The sequence below is a fragment of the Solanum verrucosum genome, unplaced genomic scaffold (genome assembly GCF_900185275.1).
Source record: "Solanum verrucosum unplaced genomic scaffold, falcon-dt-bn FXZP01000198.1, whole genome shotgun sequence".
Classification (NCBI taxonomy): domain Eukaryota; kingdom Viridiplantae; phylum Streptophyta; class Magnoliopsida; order Solanales; family Solanaceae; genus Solanum; species Solanum verrucosum.
In genome coordinates, this window is record NW_026020173.1 from 2,533,450 (window position 1) to 2,561,263 (window position 27,814).

Here is a 27,814-nt window from a genome sequence, read left to right on the forward strand (position 1 = left end):
GTCGTTTTTTAGCAGTTTTTTAGTAGTGGGAAGATCTTGTTGCACGTCTGCCCTAACAAAACTCCCAAAGCAGTACCACTTGCATCACACATCACCTCAAATGGTTCCAACCAATCCGGGCCAATGATCATTGGGGCTAACACCAGCTTTTCTTTCAGGCACTCAAAGGCTTTTAAGCATGAATCATCCAAGGCAAATTTCACCTCTTTCTCCAACAGTTTGCACAAGGGGTGTGCAATTTTTGAGAAATCCTTGATGAATCGCCTATAGAATCCTGCATGACCCAAAAAACTCTAAATACCTTTTACACAAATAGGCGAAGGCAACTTTTCAATTACCTCAATCTTTGCTTTGTCTACCTCCGGTCCCTTCTATGACACCTTGTGGCCTAGGACTATGCCTTTCTTAACCAAAATGACAATTTTCCCAATTAAGCACCAAATTAGCCTTCGCGCATCTCTATAGTGCCCTGCTAAAATTCAACAAACAATCATCAAATGTGTCTCCTACCAAAGAGAAATCATTCATGAACACTTCCAAAGTGTCCTATTGGTACATCAAATGGATGTCAAAACAACATTTCTAATTGGTGATTTAGAGGAAGAGATCTATATGACTCAACCTGAGGGTTTTGTGGTTCCAATACAAGAGGATAAAGTATGTAAATTGAGAAAGTCCTTGTATGGACTAAAACAAGCACATAAGCAATGATATGAAAATTTTAATATCACATTAGCGGATAATGACTTTGTTATAAATTCCTCTAATACATGTGTTTATTCTAAAATGATAGGTTCAGATTGTGTGATTATATGTTTATATGTAGATGACATGTTAATCTTTGGTCCTAATGTGATTATTATTAATGAGACCAAGAGCTTTTTGTCTTCTAAATTTGAAATGAAAGCCCTTGGTGAAGCAAATGTGATTTTTGGAGTGAAAATCAAACGAACTGCTAATGGTTTCTCCTTGTGTCAGTCTCATCACATTGAAAAAGTTTGATTGTTTTTATGTAGTTCCAGTGAGAGCTCCTTATGATCCTAGCATACACTTGAGGAAGAATAAAGAATTTAGTGTTTCACAAACTGAATACGCTAAAATAATTGGGGGTGTAATGCTTCTCATGAACTATACTCGGCCTAATATAGCTTATGTTGTTAGTAGATTGAGTAGATATACTCATAATTCCTGTAGTGAACATTGTAATGATCTCCATCACTTGCTGAAGTATTTAAGAGGTACTATGCATTTGTGTTTGCATTTTAATAAATTTTCTACTGTTTTAGAATGGTTTTGTGATGCAAACTGGGTAACTGATAACAATGAAGTTACCTCCACCAATGGCTATGTAGTTACTATGAGTGCAAGTGTTATTTCGTGGAAGTCATCCAAACAGACTTGTATAGCACGTTCTACCATGGATTCTGAATTTATTGCTCTCGAGTTGGTAGGGAAAGAAGCTGAGTGGCTGAGAAATCTTTTGGCGGATATGCCATTGTGGGGAAGACAAGCTTCATTAGTCTCTCTTCATTGTGACTCACAAGCAACAATTAGATTTGCCAAAAATAGTGTGTACAATGGAAAAAAGAGACATATTCGCATCAGACATGGTGCAGTTAAATAGTTGTTAAAACTAGGTGTTATTTCCTTGGAATATGTAAGGTCCCAAAGAAATTTGACGAATCATATGACCAAGGGCTTGAGAAGGAAAATAATTCTTGAAATGTCGAGGGGGATGGGGCTAAAGACCATTGATTGAGGTAATGTGATGGACCTGTTAGGCCTCAATATACACCACATATTCTATCCCTTTGACGTGAGGCAGTGTTTTATAAGGTTGAACTTATTTTTATCTTAATGATTCTATAACCTTAAGGTGGTCTATTTGAGATGGACTTGATGGAATCACCTATGTAAGTGTAAAGGTGTGGTCTCCTTTTATGAAAGACTTAGGTCGTCTGTTTAGAGCACTCATAAGACCCAAGGTATGTATGCATGACCATAAAAGCACTTTGTTTGTATCGCAGAGGTTGCTTAAATTTTAAGGATATAGTATGTGTTATGGGGGTCTCAATACATATCCATTCAGTTCAAGAGTACATCACTTTGTGAATTTTAAGTTTTGGCCTCATTTCACTATGTGTTAATTCAAATCGAAAGATATTGACACTTAAGTAGATGTTCCTTCCTTTTGTCCAAATTTTGTTCTTACTCTTTATCTTTGCATTAGTGGGGGATTGTGAAATTAATCACACCTTTATTCATTTTGTGTAATGCAAATAACAATATTTCCGTTCTTTGTAAAATACGTTATAAAGAGAATAACATTTCTGTTCCAAAACAAAAAGGAGAGTTTATGTAGAATGTGGTGTAATGGCCTTTAATGCCATTAACATTCACAATACGTTATACAAATTAACTCTTCACTTTGAAACTCCTCTTTTCAAATCCTATATAAGCATGGCCTTTTGTGAACAAGAATATAACACACCGACACAAACAAAAAGAAGAGAAAGACATTTTCTTCGTTTCTTCTTATCTTATTCTTAGATTTTTTTTTTGGCCAATTGGTTTGGGGCAACCTCCAAACTTTAATCCACGAGTGCACATGTTTGAGAGTAACAGTGGAACTTTGGGGTGTGACCGGCTATAAAGATTTACACCGGAGTCGGGCTGAAATCGCTTTCAAGGCAGTGGCTTGCCATGACACAGTGTCTGTGATAAGCTTTTCAGTTCATTGTAATTCCTATACAATATCAATATTGTAGTATTTTTCCTAACAGTGGTTGATGGTGGACGTGCTCAAAAACATGAGATAGTCTCACTTGACTTGAGAATACATCAATGAATTGAAACATTGGGAATTTATATTAAAATACCAAGCTGAGGTGTCTATATGTGCACTATCAAAGTTAGAGTACTTACTTGCCAACTGAGATCTAGTTGAGTGGTTTTTTTTTTTTTTTTATGTATTATGCCTTTTATTTTTACTGTAATTGGAATGGAAATATCTGCATCTCATCTAGAAGATACATTATTTATATTCTACTCCCCAAAAAGAAAAGAGATGTTGTAATTTGTTATTTTAAGCTTTTTACTATTCATGAGTCTAGATTATTGTAATCTGTGTGGTATTAAATATTTATTACTCTCTCCCTCATTTTCCTCTATCATTTTGTTTGATTGAAGAGAAATATTTTCTCTCCGCCGCTCTGTCACACTCTTCTTTGTAAGTTGTCCTGCATTTTTTCTCTTAATAGTTGAATTATTTTGTTTTAATTTAGAATTTTTTGGATGAAAGTAGGAATAAAAAGTGCAGAGGTTATGATTTTTTTTTTGTTGAATTAGAATTTTTGGGATGAAAGGTTGAATAAAAAGTGTAAAGGATCGCAAAGTGGAGTTCTATACTTTTTTGCTTAGTCATTTTTCCTTGGTTTCATATTATTCTGCTCAAATTAAACAATTTTTTTTCTTTCAAAGTGTGTATGAATATGGTTTGAGGTTCTATGGCATTTGATTTGGTTTTAGTTTGTTCTTAGCCCTTTTATCCATTAAACTTTTAACAAAACCACTTAATATTAGTCCAACGATGATGAACCTTCTAAATAGTTTAAGAACAAGAGGTTTAATTGGATTTCTTGGGTTTGAGGAAGATCTTATATACAATCGAATAGATTCGAAGGGAGTCATATAGAAAACCTATGAAATTTTGAATTGAGGAAAAATTGATTGATTAATTGATAAGTTACATGCGTAACAATATTTTTTTGGGTGATTATCATTGATCTTTTAGTTCGGATTAATTAGATACCAATGATGCTCCTTTCCTTCTTGAAGAAGACTAGCTTATAATTAAAGTAAAAAATCCAATGGCTAGATACTTCTTTATGGCAAGAGAGAATGGTTTTTTTTCTCTATTTAACAATCATTACCTATCACTATTAGATACAGATGAACTTCTTTTGTAGTTTTTCTATCTCCGGTAACTACAATTTCTTGTAAACCTTTTAGTGGGATTTTTTCCTTTTGCAATTTTGTTTATGTGAAAGTTGGCTTAATGTTGAATTAATTTGATGGATGATCCTTGCTGAATAGAAAAGGGGGACTTTTTGGTGTGGGGTGGGGCGTTGACAGCTCAGGCTAATTAGTGGTCTAAAGGCAAAAATAAATCTGAGCTCTAACTTTTAATTTGTTATTTTTTAAATGCAAAGTTATTTCTTTTTTTTTAATGAAATTATATATATATATATATATATATATATATATATATATATATATATATTAATCTTGTGGTCTTAAACATGAAATGTGAAAGTTAAATTTAAAAACTGAAAAAAAAAAAGAAAAAATACACTCTTTAATGTTTCGAAACGAACTAAAAAAGACAAATAAATTGAAAGACGCAATATTTTATTTTATTTGTTAAAAAAGACTTGAAACAAATCTATTATTACTACAAATGGGGGCTTCAAATTTGGGTAACTATGACGGATTCCTCATTTATGAAGGCATTGAGCCATCCCTGGGCGGGGGTGGGTATGGCTTAGAACAGGGGATCATTTACCCCACGTGCATGTGCGGTTGCGGTTTGGGGAAGCCTTGCGGTGGTTGAACACTTTAAGGATAGATTTTCCCTTTAGGTAATCTCGAATATGATATAAGGAAATTTGGTACAAAGTTATAAGTTATTTAATATGTCGAATTAAATCCTCTTTTTTCCTCTGAGTGCATTCGATTCTCAGAGAAGTACTTCAGTCATATATTCAAAATATATGTGTAAAAGATAGTAAGAACGGAAAGTGATGTTCTTGCTAGCAGCTCCAACAAGTTACCATTAAATTTATTAAATAACACTACTCAATTACACATGTATTTAAAATCTTGTAAAATATGAAAGTACTTTCCATATGATGGTGAGGAATAAGTTAGTATGTAACAATATTATCTTTATAGATGATAATATACACTAGACATTCAACATGTTGCTTTAAAGATGTTCTTGTGTAACACAAGTGTTCTTTATATGTGCTAACCATTGTCTACTCGTGTCACTTTCATGTTCTTTGTGTACACTTCAGTTTTTATTTCAAAAGAACATTTCAAAATCTCAACCAATCATTCTAACACACAACAAAACATTTTTCGTTGCAGCTCAGATGGAGAGCAACAATTCTCACGTTGACAACTCGACCTTCAATGGGAATTCAACCCCTGCTAGTGTGCCAAGAGATGTAGGCACAACTGAAAGTATTGTTGGTAATGTCCTACCCCAAATCGAGGAACAACGGGCAGCCTACCAAGAATTTTATCATAGATATCTTGCTCTATTTCCTACACTAAATGTGATTCCAGTTAAGTTTCTTCTCTTAACCAAGGTTGTTTTGTTTATCTTTTCCATGCCTTATCAATTAAACTGTGTTTGTCACTTGATTTTAAACTTAATCGTATGCTTATATTTAATTTAGGTATTTGTTGCTTAGATATAAAGATACCCACTCAGAAAACATTTTTTGTTATTTTTCAATAATTCTTGGTTGAGTTATTCTCAATTGAAAATATTCCAAAAATTGTCAGATGTTTTAACAACATTCAACTCCTAATTGTAACCTGAAATCTAATAAGTGTTTGATGAGTAGTATTCAGTTGGGCAACATTTCCCCTATAAATGATACTCCCTCGGTTTCAAAAAGAATGACCAATGACTTGACATGTAGTTTAAGAAAATAAAGTAGACTTTTCAATCTTGTAGTCCTAAATTAATGTTGTGTCAAATTTACCAAAATTCCCTTTAATCTAGTGGATTTAAACATTTCTCACAGAAAGTGGAAATTGAAGTGTTGTTCTTTTCATTTTCTTGATGCCTTTGATATCCTTTTCATCTCCTTGTGAGTTGATGGTTCTTAAAGTCTGGCGAACTTGTATGTTTTTCCATATTAGATGTTTTTTTCTATTTTGTTGTGCAATGAGTCTGCTCCTAAATGAGTTCAATATTTCAGGAAAGAGATGGAGATGATGGGCAGGTAATGCTTTGAAAACACAATAATTTGAAGTTTGATATTTGAATTTTCTTTTTATGGATATGTTTTCATGTTACATGGTGTTTTATGTTTTAGGAAATTTTGGAACTTCACACGCGTATAACTGCTGGTTTAAGATTAATGGCTTTCCATTTAAGCACTAAAGTCCATACATACCAATTGCCCAAGTCAACATGTCTTGACGGCAAGGAGCGTTGCTCCATATGCTTGGTAAGTGACACCTAATTTTAGAACCCCATCCCGAGTCTGTAAGCTTATTTAAGTTTGGTTCTGACCTTCTCCATTTTTGGGTCATGTTTGTCTTAGGATGACTATTACGACAAGGAAAAACTCACTGAAATCAATTGTGGTCATTTATACCACTTTGGTTGTATTAGAGAGTGGATCAAGCTCAAGAACTGTTGCCCTATTTGCAAGAGAGATGCAGGTGCAAGAATCAATTAAATTTTTCGGTGGGTGGACTAACTAGTGGAGTGGCGTCGTTAAGCTCAAGAGAGTTGAATTAAACCCAAAATTAAGGAACCATTTGAATGCCTCCCGATTTGTTTCTATATAGAAGGTAGGCATTCTATTCAACTAAACACCACCACCAACAAAATTATATATTGTCATTCAAAACCATCAATAACAAAAATCGCTAGGTTGATTCAACTCTCTAAGCTTCTCTGCTGACATTATCACAGTGATAACCCTAGAAATCACAAGCACATATATTTTGTTGAGAGAGAGATCGCCATCAGAGAGCATCTAGAATATGAGAAGATTGACATGATCTAAGATCTTCTTATGTAATAAGCATGATAATTAATTTAAGTATTTGCTTCCTTTTTATTTTGTTGTCTCCGTGACCATCATCTAAAATGAACAAGTTTTGTGTTTGTCATTTAAAATAGAGATCCATCTCTTTCTCATGGGGCGGGTATATTGTTTTCAATCAGGTAAATTCTAATCAAAAAAAAAAATTCACCCAATAAGAAAAAGTGACACGTAATAATTAATTTTGTAAAAAAAATAGAGGGAAATATTAGTTTCAAGGGTATAAGTAGGCTGAAAAGATGAATCAAGGGTATTTTTAAACCTTTTCCTTCAGCTCAGCATATTTTTAATCCACATTGCCAGAAACTTTTTTCCATAGGAACTTTAGTGTTGGGTAGAGAATTCACTCCACCCATGGCTAAACCTTTTATTTGAGAGAATAAGAAAACGTGATGTTTGATCTCAATTTAGATAGTGTACTTATAGTGATAATGTCACGCCCCGAGCATACACCATGGACGTGGCCGACACTCGAGAATCATTGTTGATCCCCAAGCGATTCCTTGGCCTGACTGACCAATCAGCTGAACACCAACTCAAGTAGATTTAAGCTATAATACAAAATTTAAATTTAAAGTCTCAAAACTTCTTAAGATTCAAACAATCTCAAAATAGTATACACAAAAATTATCTAAAAGTACTCTGAAAACAATAATTGTTTGCAAAATAGTTCAAAGGAAATACTTAAAGAAACTCAATACTAGCTATCTATGATGCCTCTATAGTTAAACATGGATGTCAGAAGAAGACCCATGACACGTCAAAACTACAAAACTGAAACACAAAAGTGAAGTCTTCTGGAATGCAAGGAAGGCTCACCAAACTAGGAAGCAGTGCAAAGTGATCTCAACGGAGCGCCTATTGATGATCACAATCAATTGTATCTAAATCATGAAAACTTGCAGGTTGAATGACACCGATACATTGTATGTGCTAATATGTAATATATCTGAGGAAAATAAATAACAAAACTGAAGAAGTTAACGCAAAATACTCAACTAAATGTAAAGCATAAGTAGAGATAAAATCATTTCAAAGATTTACAAATAAATATGCTAAATCAATGATCTATACTCATATAAAATTTGATAATGAAATACTCTTTATTAATCTCACGAACAACCATCTTTATAAGCTTTGTGATGATACATCACCTCGTTCACGCTGCCAGAACTATCTTATTCTTTGTAAAGTTATAGAACATACTAAACTCATGGAACCATCTAATAGGCCTTCTCAAAGGGAGTAAGGAGTTACCCGTATGTCGGTGTGATACTATCCCACACTTGGCTATGTGGTTTACGAGAAATGTGAGTTGTCTGAGCTCTTATCTCATATCGGTGCTCAATACTACTCCCAAAATATATAACTTAATGCTCAAGTAAAAATACTCTCTCTGGATTGAGAAAAGTTCTCAAAAGGGCCTCTTTAAGAGGCAACTACTCTATACTCAATTTCTTGTGAACTCTGAAAACTCTTTATACCATTCTGAAAAACAGTACTCTCCTTTTAACATAAAATGAAACATTTGGGAATCCTTTCGTTCCCTTAAACTATTCTCAAAATAGAATTTTAAAATTTAACTTGTTCTTGAACTCATTGTAACCTCTCAAAAATCAATTCAAGAAAGAATTCTCGTTTTAACGATTCTCAATAAAAAAGCAAAAATTAGGGTTCATGTGGGATTGTCAACATGAATAATAACTCAATAATCTCCAAGAATAATATAGTGCAACTTATAATCAATAGTTTAGAATTCATAAACAGTAACTCGACTCATATAAGATATTCTCGAAACAATGGGTATATCCCTAAATTTCACTCTTAGTGATTGAATTTAGATGTAGGACATGAGAATGAACTCAGTCCATCACTATGAATAACCTTAAATACCTGGGAGGATAAAGTTTTTGACGAAACTCGAATATTGGCTTGAAAACCCTAGATTATTCTTCTTGAATCCTTGCTCTAAGACAAGGAAGTGTATAATGAATGTGTTATCTCCTATATTCAGGTTAGTCACAAATACAGAAACAGAAAAAGATGAAATAGACAGAATGATTTTCAATCCGAGTCCACAGAAACCACTGTGTTTCCTTAAGAAATTTAATCCCCTCACTGTACCCGAGGTTGCAGATTAATTCCTCCCAAGATAAAAAAGATTAACCTGTTAAAGAAGTAGCGGTACCTCAAACTTCAATAAATTCAGCGAACGCAAGAACAGCAACAAGAGCACACACAGATTCAGTAGATCGACAATTTTGTTTATGTAAGAAAATGTATGCAAAGAGAAAAAAAAAATCAGTGTTTGAAAAACGAAAACGACCTCTTATTTATAGCCATTAGTAGCAAGGAACGCGTCTATTAAGATAAATTTGTTCAGACCCATTTTTTCCAGAACGTTATGTCTTTTGGGAAAAGTAACGACTTTTTGAAAGGAACAAATCCTTTCAAATGAATTTACCATCACACACGAACTTCAAATAATTCGTTGCGAAATTAATTCTGTTATTTAACTAACATTTTGAATTAATTTATAAGAGAAAAGATATAAATTAACAAGATTGACTAAATAAATTTTGTCCAAAAAATATTATCAATCAATCACATCATTTGTCAAATCCAAATCCAAAGCCAAAGCCAAATCTGAGGCCGAGCGAGCGACGAAGACGGCGCGATGGGGCACCTTCTTCTTAACCCTTTAAGAACTAAAGGAAGTGTTTCCTAATATAAGGACAACAATTTCCTTTCTTCTACCAATATGGTAAAAATGACTTTTCATTTGCACTTTGCAATGACTTTTCATTTTCCCTCCAAAATTGGTTCCCCCACTTTCATTGGTTCTTCCACTTTCCATTTTCTCTTTTTATTTCCCATTCACACCTTGCTAAACCCAACAATCCCCCACATGAATGGGGAATGGCTATAGTTAAAACATATGCATGAAAAACTTGTGTGTCTTGTAAGTAAGGGTTAATCGCATCTGGATAAGTAGGTTTCCCTTTAAACTTTCCGTAGTGAACATATATCAGATACTCGGTCAATCGGTAGATTTGATATCTTTGAACCGTCGAGCTTTGGTGTATACCTAGACAACATAAGTCACACAATCAACCCTGAATTGTTTTTGGTTCTCATTGTTTTGTTCGTTTCAGCCATGAACACATCTCGGTTAATAAGTGCTTAGAGAACTAGCATTACCGGATTCTCCTTGAAGCGGGTTACACTTCACACTTACATTGGTGATTTCTAAATGTGTTATCCCTTAGATACACTATTTGATATACCCTGTATCAAACTTAGAAACCATTAAAAAGTCCTTATGCCTTTATCCTAGTTACTGAACATTGTCTCATCATGAGAATGGACATAAAATAATTTTTGACAATGTTAAACCGTCATCTATGACTTTGTTTTATCTCATTGAACCTAGATCTTGGGATCTCCAGTCTTCTAGGTAGAGTTACCGCCACGATGACTTGTTCTCGGCCATAGTCCCATTCCCGTCGATGATCTCTCAACTCCCTCTCTAGTTAGGCCTTTTGTAAGTAGATCCGACACATTATCCTTTAACTTTACATAGTCAATTGTGATAATTCCACTAGAGAGTAGTTGTCTAACAGAGTTATGTCTTCGTCTTATGTAACGAGACTTCCCGTTATACATAACGCTTCCAGCCCTGCCTATTGCAGCTTGACTATCACAGTGTATGCATATAGGGGCCATTGGTTTGGGCCAAAACAGAATATCTTCTAAGAAATTTCGGAGCCATTCAGCTTTGTCACCTACCTTGTCTAAGGCGATGAATTCAGACTCCATTGTAGAGCGAGCTATACATGTTTGTTTGGATGATTTCCAAGATATTGCTCCTCCACCAATAGTGAAAACATATCCACTTGTGGATTTCGTTTCAGTTGACCCAGTAATCCAATTTGCATCACTATATCCTTCAAGAACTGCTGGATATTTGTTGTAATACAAAGCATAGTTTTGAGTGTCTTCTAAGTACCCCAAAACTCTTTTCATTGCCAACCAATGATTTTGATTGGGATTACTTGTGTATCGACTCAGTTTACTTATAGCACAGGCAATGTCTGGTCGTGTACAATTCATGACATACATCAAACTTCTCAATACTCTGGCATAATCCAATTGAGACTGACTTTCACCTTTATTCTTAGCAAGATTAAGGTTCACATCAATTGGGGTCTTTGCCTTTTTGAAATTCAAATACTTGAACTTTTCAAGTACCTTTTGAATATAATGAGATTGAGACAATGCTAGACCGTTAGGAGGTCTATGAATCTTAATCCCCAATATCAAATTGGCTACTCCTAAATCTTTCATATCAAACTTACTAGCGAGCATACGCTTAGTAGCTTTTACATTGGCAATGTCCTTGCTCATTATCAACATGTTATCCACACATAGGCATATAATAACTTCCTGATCTGGAGTGTCTTTAATGTAAACACATTTATCACACTCATTGATCTTAAATCCATTTGACAACATAGTTTGATCAAACTTTGCATGCCATTATTTCGGTGCTTTTTTTAGTCCATAAAGTGACTTAACAAGTTTGCATACTTTCTTTTCTTTACCAGGAACTACGAAGCGCTTAGGCTGCTCCATGTAAATCTCTTCCTCCAGCTCTCCATTTAAGAAGGCGGTTTTCACATCCATTTGATGGATTTCAAGAACGTATACTAAATCTAGGGCAAATAACATCCGAATTGATGTAATCCTAGTCACTGGCGAGTATGTGTCAAAATAATCAAGACCTTCTTTCTGTTTAAAGCCTTTGACAACAAGTCTTGCTTTATATTTGTCAATAGTTCCATAATCTTTCATCTTCTTTTTGAAGATCCACTTTGAACCCAAGGGTTTGTTCCCTGGAGGAAGATCAATCAACTCCCAAGTATGATTGCTTCAGATTGGTTCAATCTCACTATTGACAGCCTCCTTCCAAGAGGTTGAGTCGCTAGACAACATTGCTTCCTTGAATATTTGAGGCTCACTTTCAAGAAGGAATGTTACAAAATCAAATCCAAATTAAATAGTTGTCCTTTGACGTTTACTGCGCCTTGGACTCTCTTCATTGGTTTCATTCTCTTTTGGTTTTTCTCGAGATTGTTTAGAACCCCCCCCCCCCCCACTAGATGATTCAAATCTAGTTTTATACGGATATATATGTTCAAAAAATTCAGCATTATCTAATTCCATTACTATATTATCATGAATATCCAGATGTTCGGACTTATGAACCAAAAATCGACATGCCTTACTATTTGTGGCATATCCAATGAATAGACAATCCACAGTCTTAGGCCCTATTTTCACCCTCTTAGGTATAGGAACCTGGACTTTGACTAGACACCCCCACACTTTGAAATATTTCAAGTTGGGTTTTCTACCTTTCCATTTCTCATATGGAATAACATGTGTCTTCGTATGAGGTACTCTATTGAGTATTCGATTGCTATAAGGATAGCTTTCCCCCACAAGTTTTGTGGTAAACCTAAACTTATAAGTAAGGCATTCATCATTTCCTTTAAAGTTTGGTTTTTCCTTTCTGCAAAATGAGATTCATATTCTCCACCTCTATCACTTCTGATCATTTTGATCTTTCTATCCAACTAATTTTCAACTTTAGTTTTATATTGCCTAAATGCATCTATTGCTTCATCCTTACCATTTAGCAAATAGACATAACAATATCTAGTGCAATCGTCAATAAAAGTTATGAAATACTTTTTCCCACCACGTGTAGGTGTTGACTTCATGTCACAAATGTCTGTGTGAATCAGTTCTAAGGGATATGAATTCCTTTCAACAGACTTATAAGGATGCTTAGCATACTTAGATTCAAGGTAAACTTGACATTTTGATTTATTGCACTCAAATTTAGGCAAAACATTTAAGTTAATCAGTTTTCGCAAGGTTTTGTTATTAACGTGTCCCAACCGTTCATGCCATAAACATTTAGACTCAAGCAAGTAAGAAGAAGCAAAATCTTTATTCATATCAACTGCAATTACATTGAGTTTAAAGAGGCCCTCAGTGAGGTAACTTTTTCCTACATACATTTCATTCTTACTCACTACAACTTTATCTGAAACAAATACACATTTGAATCCGTTCTTAGTTAGAACTGGTATAGAAACTAAGTTCTTTCGCAATTTCGGAACATACGAAACCATGTTCAAAGTCACCACCTTGCCTGATATCATCTTTAAGAGGACCTTGCCTGTTCCTTCCACCTTTGCAACAACGGAGTTTTCCATAAACAACTTCTCATCTGTTGGTGCTGGAGTATATGATGCAAATAATTCTTTGTTGGCACAAACATGGCATGAGGCACCAGAATCTATCCACCATTCTCTTGGATTTCCAACCAAGTTGCATTCTAAAAGCATTGTACAGAGATCGTCCATCTCTCCTTTGGATTCAGCCAAATTTGCTTGATCCTTCTTCTTGTCCTTCTTGGGACCCCGACATTCAGTAGCCTTATGACCACGTTTGCCACAATTGAAGCAACTTCCATTGAATTTCTTCTTAGGAGGATTGCTCTTTGGACCAGATGATATTTTTCTTTTCTTTGATTTTGTGGGATCTTCTTCAACAATATTTACTCCAGATATTGCTAAATTACCACGTGACCTCTTTTTTGCGGCCTTATTATCCTCTTCGATTCTCAGCCTTACCATGAGATCTTCAACAGTCATCTCCTTGCGTTTACGTTTCAAGTAGTTTTTGAAGTCCTTCCACAATGGAGGTAATTTCTCAATAATGACAGCCACTTGAAAAGCATCATTCACAACCAATCCTACATTATAGATTATGTGAGTATTAAGAATAAACTTAACATTTCCAACATAGGTATTAAATAAATTTATACCTTCAGCAATGAGATCATGGATTATGACCTGCAATTCTTGAACTTGGGTGACGACGGTCTTACTGTCTATCATCTTATTGTCCAGAAACTTTGCCACAATGAACTTCTTCATTCTGACATCCTCTGTTTTGTACTTCTTTTCTAAATCATCTCAGAGTTCTTTTAAGGTTTTGACATTACTGTACACATTGTATAGATCATCCTGCAGGCCACTCAAAATATAATTTTTACACAAAAAATCAGAATATGTACATGCTTCTGTTAACAAAAATCGTTCTTCAGGCGGAGTTTCATTCGACATAACAAGGACGTTCTCATTAATGAACCTCTGCAAACTCAATGTAGTCAGATAGAAGAACATCTTTTGCTGCCATCTCTTGAAGTCGACTCCAGAAAACTTTGTAGGCTTCTCAGTCGGTGCTAGGGAAACAGTTGAACGATTGTGTGCAACCGATGTTGTTACAGCACTTACTGTTCCAGCATTTACTTGACTTGAATTAGTCATTTTTCTGTCACAAATGGCGGACAATTTTAGTATGTGAAATACTAACAGTAAAGAATAAATCCTTACACAGGCTATTTCTGATTTAACGATAAAGTTTTTATGTTCTTTTAATCGTTAATCGAATGAATTTTAAAAATTCAAACAGAGTAGAAAATCATAAAGGTTTTAATATCCAGAAACCTCAAATACATAAACTATAAATTTCTTAAGATTATTATCTCCTGTATTCAGGTTAGTCACAAATACAGAAACAGAAAAAGATGAAATAGACAGAATGATTTTTAATCTGAGTCCACAAAAACCACTGTGTTTCCTTAAGAAATTTAATCCCCTCACTGTACCCGAGGTTGCAGATTAATTCCTCCCAAGATAAAACAGATTAACCTATTAAAGAAGTAGTGGTACCTCAAACTTCAATAACTTCAGCAAACGCAAAAACTGCAACAAGAGCACACACATATTCAGTCGATCGACAATTTTGTTTATATAAGAAAATGTATGCAGAGAGGAAAAAATTTTCAGTGTTTGAAAAATGAAAACGACCTCTTATTTATAACCATTAGCAGCAAGGAACACGTCTGTTCAGGCAAATATGTTCAGACCCATTTTTTCCAGAACGTTGTGTCTTTTGGGAAAAGTAACGACTTTTCGAAAGGAACAAATCCTTTCAAACGAATTTACCCTTATGCGCGAATTTCAAATAATTCGTTGCGAAATTTATTCCGTTATTTTACTAACATTCTGAATTAATTTATAAGAGAAAAGAAATGAATTAACAAGATTGACTAAATAAATTTTGTCCAAAAAATATTATCAATCAATCATTTGTCAAATCCAAAGCCAAAGCCAAAGCCGAAGCCGAGGCCGAGTGAGCGACGACGACGGCGCGAGGGGGCACCTTCTTCTTAACCTTTTAAGAACTAAAGGAAGTGTTTCCTAATATAAGGACAACAATTTCCTTTCTTCTACCAATATGGTAAAAATGACTTTTCATTTGTACTTTGCAAAGACTTTTCATTTTTCCTCCAAAATTGGTTCCCCCACTTTCATTGGGTCTTCCACTTTCCATTTTCTCTTTTTATTTCCCATTCACACCTTGCTAAACCCAACAAAATGTAATCAGGTTGATTAACACTGCCTAAACCCTTAATGAGGTGAAAAAACATTAGGGTTTAGGTTTAGAAGGATGTGGGAAAAGAACAAAATGCCCTTCATTAAAAATTGTCGGAGGGTTCTACTGTTTCGACCTACGGTCCCTATGAATTTCTGCATCCTATACTGGTCATCCATAGGAATAACATTAGAAACCTAAAATTCCTCCAACTTCCTATGAGATCTTTCTACTGTTACAGTCCATAGACCCCTTCCGTAGAGCTTAACTTTAAGTCCAAAATTTTACTAAGTCCCTATCACTCCTACAGGTCCCTTCTACGAACTGTAGATCCTCTCGTAGGTCAAAAGTATTTAACAACTTTTTCTTTGTAAGTCTGGAACCATTCTACAAGCACCTCATACTACCTATAGAAGTTTTTATGACTCCTCCTGCCATTCCATAGAACACATTACTAGGACTTGACATAATAGAAAAATATAACTTGGTTTCTACGGCTCCTTTACTACGGCCTGTAGAACTTCTTACGGTCCATAGGTGGGTTCCGTAGAACCATTCTCAACAAAATTTTCTATAACTATTATTCCTTCCAACTTCCAAGGTGTTACAATATCTAAATCTTTGGAACATTCGTCTTCAAATGAGATCAAACCAAGCACGAAAGGGGTGGGGAAAGGTCTATCAACACAAAATAATGCATAAATACACATAAAACTCATGAACTCAACATGCTAAACAAAGGGTACTTTTAGAAGAGTTAGTAACTTGGATTGGAACTAAATTTGGGGAAAAGAGATGAGTGTATCTAGCTTTTATATCCTCTAGCTAATTACCTCCACAATATACTTATTTCTCTATAAAACTTCGGCTGATGAAACCTCTTTGATTCTCGACTTGCGATCAATCAACATAAATACTAGGGCTTAAGAAACTTTAATAATTATACTTAAATAAGTGATTGCCATCTTTGTTTTATCTTGATGAAAATTAATAGATCTGTGTATCTACTTGAAAAGGGAGGGAAAATTAGAGCAAAAGAAATATTCATAGTACTGACTCCACTGATAGGGAATTGAGGTATAGTTGATTGATTGTGTAAATAAGTATTAAAAAGAGATCCAAGGATGAGATATTCTTAAAGCATCTGACTTCTTTTATGATTATGTTACAACACTCTTTGTGACATCCTTGTAACCATAGGACTGCAGTCCTTTCAATGGTTTCTTAGAGACCGATCCACTATATTCACTAACTCAGGAAACCTTCTATTATGGGAAAAGCAAAGGGCAAAAAAAATTCATTTTAAATTCTAATTCCTTTTTTTTGACTTTCTATCTTCCTGCACTCTATTTTCTTATCGGTCTCTCTTCCTTCTCATTTTTTATCAATAAAATTCTTCCTATAAAGGAGTTAACCTACTCGTGTTCAATGATAGTGATAGCATTGCGGCACTAGGTTCAGTTGAACCTAATACTTTAAGTGCAAGAAGTGATATGTGTAAAAATTTACTAAAAATGCAATAAATAATAGGTATGAACCCATAACTTTAGAAATATAATGGGCTCAATTCTAAGAGTTTTAATGAGCTCATAGAAAATAAATCATGAATCCATCTTTACTCATGTTGGCATGGAAATCGGATGATAAACTATGGCAAGAACGACCACTAGATTGAGAAATTTAAAATTTCAGTCCCCAGCCAAATAGATCAGCGGAAGAATCTCATCTGATCTATATTATATTTAATCCACAATACTCTACCAAAACAAGGAATTGATGGAAAACAAAGAAAACAATACTTCCTAGTTGTAGATATTCATATCTTTTTTTTAACAAGTAGGTACATAGACATATCTATTGATTTCATCAACAAAAAAATAGAAGGTGACATTCATTTATTTAAATATAATTGTTAAAGCTTCGAGCCTTAGAATTTATGTTGACTGATCCATTGATTGGATGAGAAAAATCATTGAAGGGGGAAAACATCTTGAGTGATAAGTTTTTCTACCAAAATTTATTTCAAGGCTTCAATTTGCCAAATTTCCCAAAAGCTAGTTTAGAAAAGCAGTAATGTTTTGCATGTCTTGCACCCCCCCCCCCCCCCCAAAAAAATGTTAATGTTCTACAAATTAAAAGCCCACAAAGGCCCAAATCAAGGAAATAGAAAAGTGAAAGAAAGAAGGATCTAAAAAGAATTGTAGAAGGAATCAATACACAAATCTTGAACTGCTATTAAAAGAAAAATGAGAAGAAAAAATGGTAGATCATTCAAAAAAATTTATAGGTTTCCTTCTGATTCCTTTCTTTACTTACACCCGTAGAAACGACTTGACATATAGGTTTGATATATAAAGGGTTGATTGGCCAGGTGTTGGAGAATAATGAGATAGAATTGATAAAACTACATCACATTTTCTAAATTCTTCTTTATGCTTATTCGGTTGAAAATAATAAGAAGTTAAGTCATTTATGGAGAGTAAAACCTACATTTTCCTAACATGAGAACAAACATTCAGAATGACAAGAACTTTTCTAAATAAAAAGAATATTTTTGAATGTTTTTTCTCATGCTATGACGATGCAACTTTTACTCTACATATATAATTGACTAACTTTCTAATTATTTTTCACCAAATCATCCAAAAGTGGAGATCTAGAAAATGTGATCTAGTTTTATCGTCATATTATTCTCCAACACTCGACTGCCCCTTATATATCCCCTAACTATATGAGAAACCCTCTATCCGAGTGTAAACAAAGAAAAAAATCAAAAGGAGACCTAAAATTCTTTAAATGGTCTAACTGATTTTCTTATCATTTTTCTTTGAATGGCAGAGCAAGATTTAGGTATTGATACGTTCTACCATTCTTTTAGCTTCTTCTTGCTTTCACATTTCTGTTTTTCTGATTTGTGTCTTGTGGATTTTAAAATTCTAGAGCATTAACAGTGTTTTGGAGGTTCATGACATACAATACTTTATTTCTCTTCTAAAATATTTTTGGACAAATTTGAAAAATTGAAATATGAAAAGAAACTTTGGGTACAAAATTCCTTATAAAACATAACCAGAGATTCTATGAAGTCATTCAAGATATTTTTCCCCCTTTTCTGATATTTGTAATCCAATAAATTGATCAATCAACATAAATTCTATGGCTCAAGAAAATTTTAAAATCATACTTAACTTAAGTAGTTTTCCTAATCTTTTCATCAAAATGAAAACAATAGACACGTTTATATACTTGTTGAATAATGAATTTCTACTGATTGTTTTCTTCTTCTTTCCTTCGGTTCCTTGTTTTGGTGGAGAATTAAGGATAAAATGTGATATATACCAGATGAAATACTTTAGGTAATCCATTTAGCTGAGAACCGTAATTTGAAATTTAAATCTAGTGACCATTCTAGCCATAGTTTCTCAGCTGAATTCCATGCCAACATGAGTAGAGGCGGATTTAGGATGAAAGTTCAACGGGTTCAATATTTTTGTTATGTGTCTCATGATATATTTGGAGAGGGCTAGATACTTCAGCACATAGCTAGGAGATTAGTTTTTTTCTTTTAGTCATTATCGTAATAACTAGTTATAGTTGTTCTTAATTATATTCAAGGCATGTTAGTAGTCTTTTAGCAGTCCATGTTCTTTTTCTGTTATACTGCTCCTCTATTTATTTATTTATTTAGCTTGATGTTCAATATAGTGAGCTCTTCTTATTAAATTCATCTTTCTATTTTAGTTATAATAACATAAGTATCCAAGCCCTACTTCTTACGGGACATGTGAGAGCCTTGTGAGGTTATTTTTTGAGTGTTTTATCCAAACCTATTTCTATAGAACACCATTAAAACAATGGAGACTGTTGATGTTTTTTCTGCTATAGCTCAACCATTTTTTGACGGAGAAACTATCAGAGTCTGTGCAATGAAAATGGAAGCCTCTTGTAATGACCTTCATGTCATTTATGTTTTTATGCCTCATATTCGTCGTTTAGAGCTTTTCTACAGCGAGCCAAAGTTATTTATGACCTGTTGGGACTAACAGTTCAGTCACTTGGTCATTCATTTGGTTTTTATGTGAGTTTAAGTGATTTTGGAGCTTTTGAACCTTGAATGATCATTTTTTATCTGCAATTCAAGCAGATGACTTCAGAATTCAATTCTAACAATTTCATCAACTCAAGAAAGGTCATTTTAGGCTAGTAGAATAGCTGGCACAACTCCTAAGGCTTTCAGTGTGAGTCTGTGCGATTAGGCATTTTAACTTTCAAGTTGAAGCATAAGTTTGAATTTAGTCAACATTGTGAGTAAATAATCTAGGATGAGAATTACGTCAGTGCGGTTAGCTTTGCAATGCTGAGTTGGTCTACAGCAACCCTTCGTTTAGGTCACAAGGCTTCCAGGCTAATTCTGAAGCCCTTTGTGAAATTTGGCTTTAAATGAAAATTGGTGTAGGACCCATTTTTCATCAAAATGACCTCAAATGGGAATTTCTATGGAACCGTTGAGTCCAGAACCAATGGGGTAGCTATCTTGTTCATGCTTAGAAGCTAGTGACTAGAAGGTGTTTGTCTTATTTGTCTTATGTGTGTGATGTGAGTAGGGAGGTTCCTCCAGTTTAGTCCATTCCTATTGTCCGTCATTTTGCAGATGTATTTCCTACCAACCTACGTGGCCTACCCTCAGAGCGTGATATTGACTTTCCTATCGAGCTTGAGCCAGATAATCTACCTATTTATATTCCACCATATCAAATTACCCTTGTAGAGCTCATGGAGCTGTGTATTTAGCTTCAGGACCTCTTGAGTAAGGGATTCATCAGGCCTAGTGTGTCTCCTTGGGGTGCCCCTGTTCTATTTGTGAAGAAGAAGGATGGTACGATGTGTATGTGTATTGATTATAGGTAGTTGAATAAGGTGACGATGAAGAACCGTTACCCCCATTGGTAAGATTGATGATCCATTCGTCCAGCTTCAGGGTATCGTAGTGTTTTGAAAGATTTATTTGAGACCTAGTTACTATCAACTAAGGATTAGGGCAGCATACATCCTTAAGACTGCATTTAGGACTATGTCCACTATGAGTTCCTAGTGATGTCTGGATTGACTAAAGCCCCTGCCGCCTCTATGGACTTGATGAAGCGGGTATTCAGGCCATATCTTAATTTGCTTGTCATTGTGTTCATAGATTATATTCTAGTATACTCACAAAGCAAAAGTGATCATGAGCAACATTTGAGGATTCTGCTCCAAACTTTGAGAGATCAACGACTTTATGTCAAGTTCTCAAAGTGTGAGTTTTTGCTTAAGTCTGTAGCATTCTTGGGTCAAGTGGTGTCCAAGGATGGCATCATGGTAATTCTGGTGATTATTGAGCCTATTCGTGATTGGGCTTGGCCCACTTCAATTACTAAGGTTCGGAGCTTCGTCGGTTTAGAAGGCTACTACAAATGATTTTTGGAGGACTTCTCCACAGTGCAGCACCTTTAACCCGGTTGACTCGTCTTGATGTACCTTTCAAGTGATCTGAGGAGTGTGAGTTGAGCTTTTGGAAGCTCAAGGAAGTGCTGACTATTTCTCTTATATTGACTCTTCTAGTTTAGGGTGAGGGCTTCACGGGTTTATTCTGATACAACCAGCATTTGTTTAGGTTGTGTATTTATTCAGTCGGGCCGGGTTATAGCTTATGAATTGATGCAGCCTAGGACACATGAGTGCAACTACCCTACTCATGACTTGGAGTTGGAAACATTAGTTTTTGCACTTGAGATCTGGAGGCACTACTTGTATGGAGTCCGTTTTGAGATCTACAGTGATCATAGGAGCCTTAAGTACATCATGAGCTAAAGGTATCTTAATTCGAGGCAGTATCGCTGGATTGAGCTTCTAAAAGGACTATTACCTATTTATTTTCTACCATCCGGGCTAGGCGAATGTGGATGGGGAAACCGTGAGTCAGAAGGAAGTGAGTATGGGTTGTCTACCCTTCTTATTTACTGTGGAGCGACCTTTAGCTTTGGACATTCAATCCTTAGCTAAGCAGATGGTAAAGTTGGATGTCTTAGATTTTAAGCATGTCTTAACTTATATGGTAGTTCAGTTCTCTCTACTTTATCAGATCCATAGATGATAGTTTGAGAATTAGGCCTTGGTGGAACTTCGAAATCGAGTGTTAGTGGGTGATTCCTTTTTGCTTACCCTGGTTTAAGATGGGGTTTTGACGTTTGCAGGTTGTATTTGTGTCCCGAGAGTTAGGGGTGTGATTTAGTTGATACTTCATGAGACCCATGCTTCTAGATATTCTATTAATCATGGCACCGCGATGATGTATCATTACTTGAGGCAGGATTACTGGTGGGTCGAAATAAGGAGATATATTGCAGAATATCTATCACATTGCTTGAGTGGTCAATAGGTGAAAGCCAAGCATGCGAGACCCAGTGGTGCATTTCATAGATTACCTATTTCGGAGTGGAAATGCGATCATATCATTATGGACTTACTGGTAGGTTTGCCTTAGACTTCTAGAGGTATTGACAATATTTGGGGTCATCGTTTGTAGATTGACCTAATCAACACACTTTAGCCATTTCTTGTCATCATTCAGTGCCGAGAGGTTGGCCCGTATCTACATTCGTGAGGTGGTTCATCTTCATGGTGTGCCTATCTCCATTATATCAAATCGGGGTCCTCAGTTTACTTTTAGCTTTTGGAGGACTTTTTAAGATGAGTTGTGCACCTATGTTAATCTTAGCACTGTTTTTCACCCATAGACTAATGGTCAATTATTGTGTACTATTAAGGTTCTTGAGGACATGTTACGGGTTTGTGTATTCGAGTTTGGAGGTCAATGGGACCAATTCTTGCCTTTGGGTTAGTTTGCGTACAACAAAAGCTACCATTCTAGCATCAAGATGGCCCCGTTTGAGACCTTATATGGTAGGCATTGTCGCTCTCCAATTGATTGGTTTGAGTTTATAGAGCCTAGAGCGTGTGGCATAGATTTAATTCAAGAGTCCTTAGAGTAGGTGAGGGTGATTCAAGACAGACTTTGGACGACTCAAAGTAGGTACAAGAGTTATGATGATCTTAGGCAGTGGCCTTTAAGGTATTCAGTTGGTGATAGAATTTTCCTCCTTTTGTCTCCCATGAAAGGCGTGATGAGATTTGGGAGGCGGGGCAAGCTTAGCCCCTGGTATATTGAGCCTTTTGAGATCCTTCAGATAGTTGGAGAGGTTGTTAATGAATTAGCTTTGCCTCTTAAGTTCTCAACTATCCACCAGTCTTTCATGTTTTGACGTTGAATGGGTATGTTCCTGATGAGTCACATGTGCTTCAGTATGATGAGGTGGAGTTGGATCATCGCTTGACCTTCGTAGATGAGCCTGCCACCATTCTTGGTAGTGATATGTGGTAGTTGCACTCAAGAGTCATTCTTGTGGATAAGGTCCATTGGAAGCATCGTCCGATTGAGGAGGCTACCTAGGAGACCAAGCATGATATGCGAGAGAAGTTTCCTTGCTTGTTTGAGCCTTTATTTACTTCTTTATTGTTACTTTCATAGACGAAAGTCCTTTTAAGGAGTGTATATTGTAATGACCTTCAGGTCATTTCTCTGTTTATGCTTCCTATTCATCGTTTATAGCTTTGTTGTAGCGACCCCAACTCATTTATGACTTGGTGGGACAAACAGTTCAATCAACTAGTCGTTTGTTTGGTTTTAATGTGAGTTTTTGTGTTTTAGGAGCGGTTGAACCTTGAATGGTCATTTTTAATCAGCCATTCAGGAAGATGACCTCAGAATCAAATTCTGACAATTCCATAAGGGTCATGTTAGGCTAGTAGCATAGTCGGCATTACTCCCAAAGCTTTCGGTGTGAGTCTGTGTAATTAGGCATTTTAACTTTCAAGTTGAATTCTAAGTTTCACTTTAGTTAACATGCTGAGTAAATGATCTCGGATAAGAATTACGTCAGCACAATTAGCTCTAGAATGTTGAATTTTTTCTAGAACGACCATTCGTTCAAGTCCCAAACGAGTCCCTGGCACCCTGTCAAAATTTTGGGGCCTTAGCCCTTTTTGTTGTCAATTGAGGCACATTCGCGTTCACGCTCCCATGGCCATGTTCACGAACGGCTGCTAGAACGCATAGTCGCCCCGCTTTTGCAGACGGAACTTGGCATGCATGGTCGCCCTGTGTTCGCATCGATCAGCCGTCAGACCTATTTCAGGCTGGTCTGGGGAATAAAATTAGAATTGCAATTCCTCCCTTATTTTAACTCCAATTTTGGTGATTCTAAGTGCCACACACTAGTAGTTTTTGGGACTATATGGTGGAGAAGTTGAATTGTGTCAGTAACACTCATTTCCTCTTTTAATTTGAATTTCGTTGTGTTGTTGTGTTAGCTGATTTTTTATCCTTGAATTATGTTCTATTGTGGGATATAAGTTCAAGGCATATATTAGGACCTTTTAACGGAGTCAATTCTGGAATTTTCGGCATGAATTCCACAATTCCCATTTGACTTTAAAAATTGGTCCATCTTCATTTTGGTTGATTTAGTGTCTAAATGATTGTATTGATTTTTTAATCCTATTTTTGATTGTGTGGCAGTGTTCAACGGCCGCTCGGAAGGGAAAAGCTCTAGTCTTGTGATTTAGAGCACGCGCGATCGGCCTACAGGTAGGCTACTACTTCGTTTTTATTTAGATTGAGCATGAATATGTGAATTCATGATGATGAGTGTGAATTGGGGGTGGGACCTAGTTATTTCTACTTTTCTTCTTTGAAACCATGATCTAGGGTTGATTAATTTTGTTTCGATGGTAGTACCATACTGGTAGAGGGTAGTATGTGTGTTGTGGCATTTTATGTGATTTACTTGTTTGGTTACATGTTTTTTGATCATGCTTTGGCCTTAGTCTAGGATAGACTAATGTTGTCGTTGACGCATGCACCTTGTGACTACGGTATGTCTCCGACATCGTTTCAGATAAACTAGATCCTTGTAGATTGGAATAGCATACTTGAGTTTGATAGTATGAGTCTTAGTTTAGGCATTAGCTCTTCTTGTTTGTTAATTAATGGATTCAAGTTATTATTTGAAGATAAAGTGTGTCTGATCAATGACTCTAGTGGTCAGAAAATATTCTGAATTAAAATCCTGGGATAAAGATTTTCCTTGAATCCATTTGAGAAGGAACACATAGTTTTTCTAAGTCATTCTACAATTGCGGAAATGTTGTACAAGAGAAGGGTTTTTAAATACAGAAAAATGCAATAACTAATGCCTTGAATCCCTTGGAGAAGGATCACATAGCTTTTCCAAGTCATTCTACAATTGTGGAAATGTGGCCCAAGAGATTGGTGTTTAAATACATAAAAATGTAATAACTAAAGCTTATATCTAAGCAACTACTTTGCACATGATTCCATGATAAACAAACTCTTAAAAATTCATATAGCCGACTTTAACTTGTTTGGAACTGAGGTGTAGTTTTTGTTGTGTTGCACATAGTGTTGTTAATTGGTTTATCTTGTATTTTCGATGAAGTAATATTACTCCCCCTTAATGAGTGTAATGGATTAAACCTTTGTGTCATTGTGTGCATGCTTTGTTGAATCTGATATTCCACAACTACTTAATCACTGGCTATTGAAGATTGATGTTTTGGGTTGTAAAAATGTGTACGACTTATTGATCAATTTCTCATTGGCTGGTTGTCAGTTCTCTTTATTTTTTGTAGTGGGTTATTAATAAGTAACTTAGCTTATCTTGTGAGTAGTGATACCAGTACAACTAACTAGTTTCTATGTGGATTGTTAAAAATAATTCTTTATATGTCTACACGTTTGCCGCCATGAAGAGGTAATAATCATAATAGTTTGCCTAAAACAAAAACATTCAGCCTAATTTTTTTTCTAGCTTAATAAAAATATAAAATGGTTAAATTTTCAGTGTAATAGGCTAATAGTTACTAAATTGAATCACTGTTGAGAAATATCATATAACCGCTTGAATAAATGACATGATAAAAACGTTTATCTATTAAATGGCAGAGCCCTCTTCGGGGATGTGTATGAGAAAATATTTTGATAAAACTAAAATATTTAACAATTTTGAAAATGGACACACTCAGCAATCCTGCATGAAACTAGTACAATGTACTAGGGCACAACATAAGCTTAGTTGTTAATAGCCCACCAAAAGCAAGTGGGAATTGAATGAATAATTCAAAACTGTATGCATTTGATTTCATGGAAAACTATTGAAAAATGCAATAAAAAATATGTATGAACCATAATTTTAGAAATAGAATGGGTTCAACGCTAGGAGCTTTAGAATTGAACCCATAGAAAATAAATCTTAAATCAATCTTTTCTCGCTTTTGCATGGAATTCAGCTGATAAACTATGAATAGAATTTCTAACCACTAGATTGAAATTTCAAATTCCGTTCCCAGCAAAATTGATCAGCTGAAGCATCTCACAAGGGTGTAAGCAAATAAGGAAATCAAAAGGAGACCTAAACTTCTTTAAATGGTCCAACTATTTTTTCTTCTTATTTTGATTTTAATGGCAAATCAGGATTATGTATTGATTGTTTCTACCATTCTTTTAGTTTAATGTGAGCTTCAAAATTGTAGAGCATTAACATTTTTTTCGAGGGTGCATGGCATGGAAAACGTTACTGCTCTTCGAAACTAGCTTTTGACAAGTTTGAAAAATTGGAACGTGAAAAAAGAAACTTTGGGAACAAAATTCCTTATTAAACAGAATTAGAAAATTCAATGAAGTCACTCAGGTGTGTTTTTCCCATTTTCTGATTTTTCTCGTCTAAATGGATCAGTTAACACAAATGCTAGGGCTCAAGAAACATTAATAATTATACTTAACTAGGTGATTGTCGCCTTCGTTTTATATCAATGAGATCAATAGATCTATCTAGGAACATCTGACTTCTTTCATGATTATGCTATAACACTCTTTGTCACTTTCTTATAACCATAGGTTTGTTGGAAATCTTACCGAAAATATCTTCTTCATGAACACTTGTACCCAATTGATCAAGGCTTATACTTCACTACACACATTTGTAGGAAATTCTCCAAGCTCTAGGCGTGTCAATAGACACTGTCCATAAGGATCTTTCACCCGATATAGGTGTATCCCCTAGGATTCAACAAATTCTCATATAAAACTAGAAGCCAGAAACTAACAAAGATTAAATAAAATAAACCTACCAAAAGATGACACTACGCACTAAACCAAAATTTCTGCATACCATACTTTATGACAATAATACATAGCATTGCAAACACTAACATTACTCTACGCACTGTTTATAAATTATATACTATTGGCCATAAATAATTTATTTTCATTAACACCATACAAAACTCAAATAGAAACTCGACCCGACTTTTTCTAATAATCTCAGAAACACTAAATTAGTTTAAATATTATGAACATATCACCTTAGTTAATACCAATATTTTTATATGTGTGTATAATAAGAAGATTTTTTTTTTTCATTTCAAGAACGTAAGTAGTCTAGAATCAGAAGAATAAATAAATTATTATTCTTCTTCAACTTGGGTATAGAACACAAGATTAATTTGTTGGCACAAAAAAACTACAACTCAAATCTATCACCCAGTCTCACATATTAGCCACAAGATGCGTTGGAGAAACGACCACAACAATTTAAATGATCCGCTTTGTTTAACTCAACGGGATTATCATTTCTCCGAATCTTCTACAACATTGAGGGATATGTTAGCTTAATTTGACACACATTCACTAAGATATGGACATAATATAACCACATATCTTATTAGCATGAACACGTTGAAATGGAACACCAAGCTGCCACAATAGTTATCCCCTAGCCAGCAAAGCTTTAAATTGGGAAAATGCACAAGTACCCCCTAGCCTATGATCGAAATCCTAGAAACACACCTTAACTAAACTAAGGTCCTATTACCCCCTGAACCCATTTCTTTTGTAATTTTGTCCACCTTTTTGACTTACGTGGCATCTAAATATCTCCCACGCGCCTCAATTGCGTGGAGTTATGGAATGTGCCACATAAGACAAAAAAATAAGTTCAGGGGGGTAATAGGACTTTATTTTAGTTAAGGTGTGTCTCTGGAATTTCAGTCATAGTCTAGGAGGTACTTATGTCTTATCCCCTTTAAATTACCAAACTTCAGTTTATCCCCTTGCCAGCAAAGTTTTAAATGATAGTTTGACCCCATTCTTTTTATATCTACTCTTTCTTTTTAACCTTGAAAAAAACTCTATTAATTTAGTAATTAATTTTCCACAAGAATAAAGTTTGTAAATATCCTTATGTTTGTTGGAAATCTTATGGAAAATATCTACTTCATGAACACTTGTACGAAATTTACCTAGGCTTAATACTTCACTAGACACATTT

The 27,814-nt window shown here is 35.1% G+C and overlaps 2 protein-coding genes across 4 annotated transcripts in view; both read left to right on the forward strand.

Annotated features, from left to right (window-relative positions):
- Positions 1 to 27,814, forward strand: part of LOC125828795 (chloride channel protein CLC-c-like) — a 1,181,495-nt gene that overhangs the window by 501,383 nt on the left and 652,298 nt on the right. The gene's annotated exons all lie outside the window — the stretch shown is intronic.
- On the forward strand, positions 5,157 to 6,482 carry LOC125828827 (probable E3 ubiquitin-protein ligase ZFP1). Its single transcript, XM_049508151.1, has 4 exons — positions 5,157 to 5,351; positions 5,997 to 6,020; positions 6,114 to 6,248; positions 6,345 to 6,482. The coding sequence occupies exons 1-4, from the start codon at positions 5,157 to 5,159 to the stop codon at positions 6,480 to 6,482; spliced, it is 492 nt and encodes a 163-aa protein (XP_049364108.1).